This window comes from Triticum aestivum, chromosome 1D (assembly GCF_018294505.1).
Source record: "Triticum aestivum cultivar Chinese Spring chromosome 1D, IWGSC CS RefSeq v2.1, whole genome shotgun sequence".
In the NCBI taxonomy this organism is placed as follows: domain Eukaryota; kingdom Viridiplantae; phylum Streptophyta; class Magnoliopsida; order Poales; family Poaceae; genus Triticum; species Triticum aestivum.
The window spans coordinates 492,272,937-492,275,006 of record NC_057796.1 but is presented as its reverse complement, the minus strand read 5'-3'; the positions used below and the strand labels follow the sequence as shown (position 1 = coordinate 492,275,006).

Genomic DNA, 2,070 nt, shown 5'->3' with positions numbered 1-2,070 from the left:
CCAGCTACAAGTATTTCGGTATAGAGTAGTAGAAACAAGAGCAAAACTACTTGGTTATCTCCTGTCCGGCGAGGCATCTTAACCAAAATTTACATCTTTCTTCTCATGATTTACCTGCCGACATCAAGTATCGATGTAGCCTGCGACTATCGAATTCTGTCCAATCGAAACAGCAGCATGCATGTGTCTCTTCTGTTGGCTACTAGCTAGAAACAAGCGCAAAATTACTTGGTTATCTCCTGTCCGGCGAGGTATCTTAACCAAAATTGACATCTTTCTTCTCATGATTTATCTGCCGACATCAAGGATTGATGTAGCCTGCGATATTCGACTTCTGTGCAATCGCAACAGCAACCTGCATTTGTCTCTTCTATTAGCTGCTAGTAGAAATACTTGCTACTTATCATCGTCATACTTGTTTAACCTGACATGAACCTGTACATCCACTTGGACTGCATGCAAACCATATCTATCATTATAAGCAACTTGTTTTCCTGCTTAATCTGAGCATGGCCTTTTACCATCTCATCTTCTGTTTGAGGCACTTCCTAGTATTACTACCTCTGTCCCAAACTAGTTGACTCGGGTTTGTCTAGATACTTCCGTATCTAGAAAAATCTAAGTCTTACTAATTTGGGACGGAGGGAGTATGATTCTGCGACCTCATTTATCCATTGTACAGTAGCTACCTACACATGCACCCCATGCATTCTGTATATATGTATCCCACGACATCCAAGGATCGACCTAGCCTGCCACACTTGAATTATGTGCAATCAAAGCAGCAACATGCATGTGTCTCTTGTTTTAGCTACTATAAACAAGAGCAAAATTACTTGCTTTATCATGATCATACTTGTCTAGCCTGACCTGAACCTGTACATCCTGACGTTACTAGCAACAGGAATACATGCATGCAAATCATAGCATCAAGCAACCTGCTTTGTGAATCATTAATTGCAATGCATAAGACTATTGTTGCTGCGGTTTTGAAACCATCTCATCATCTGCTTAGTTCCTAGTATGATTCCGTGACTTCATTTATCCATAATGCAGTAAGTATGAATGATTCTGCCGGGACTAGTTGCTACACATGCAAACCTCTTCTTACCTACTCCCTCCGTAAAGAAATATAAGAGCGTTCAGATCACTACTTTAGTGATCTATAAACGCTCTTATATTTCTTTACAGTGGGAGTCATTACCAATCGCAATCAGCGCTTACTTGGTGATTGATGGTGCAAAGCAAGTGCAGTGACCATTGTGTATGTGTATCAAATCCAGCATGCTAGCGAGACCTGGATGGAAAAGAAGATGCAGAAGTTGAGATCTATGTGGGCCCAGTACAAGGCGGACATAGAGAGAAGGATGAGGGAACCTCCAGAAGAGGATGAGTTTAAGTTGTAAGTACAATGCCAGACGAACAAACAAGATGCATGCATCCTTAATTTCCTGTTTGTTTGCTTGTTTGATACACATATAATCTCATTTGACCTACCTCTTTCTACCTGCAGGCTTGTCGAGTCCTACGCACGTACGATTGATGGTGTGGTCCATGGAACTGCCAAGATGGCACTTCTCTGCATCATTCCATTTGCCCTTTTTGCCGGCGACAACAACAAGGGGGTAGAAGCAGAGTCTGTTACCAAGGAAGACCAGTGAAGACAAACATCCAAAGACGAGAACCAAAGATGGACCCCTACTTGTTTTCAGTTAAATTATGATGACCTGCAGTTTCGCTAGCGAGCACTATGCTATCGTTGTGATTTTGTGTAACATGGTACCATCTATTCGACATGAAACTTGTAGGTTGATGAGAACATGCATTGCATAGCTTGTATGGTCACTGGCATGCATTTTGCTGCTACTGGAGTGCTTGAATCAACTTAGAGGTGTTAACTCTTCTTCTGAAACTAATTGTGTGACGTTATCCTTTCACTTCATGACTGCCCTGTGTTTTTCCCCATCACCAAAGGGGCGGGCTCGTCTTGTACAGATCCTCTTAACTTCATGGCTGCCCTGTTTTTCTCCTGTCACCAAGGGGCGTGCTAGCCTTGATCTATTCATTCTG

The 2,070-nt window shown here is 42.3% G+C and overlaps 1 protein-coding gene across 1 annotated transcript in view; it reads left to right on the top strand.

The window, feature by feature from the left end:
- Positions 1 to 1,912, top strand: part of LOC123183382 (uncharacterized) — a 2,646-nt gene extending 734 nt beyond the window's left edge. The window contains exons 3-4 of the mRNA XM_044596180.1: positions 1,284 to 1,402; positions 1,514 to 1,912. Of these exons, the coding sequence (XP_044452115.1) occupies positions 1,284 to 1,402; positions 1,514 to 1,661 (267 nt within the window). The 3' untranslated portion in view covers positions 1,662 to 1,912. The remainder of the gene's footprint in view (positions 1 to 1,283; positions 1,403 to 1,513) is intronic.
- The last annotated feature ends 158 nt before the right edge of the window (positions 1,913 to 2,070 follow it).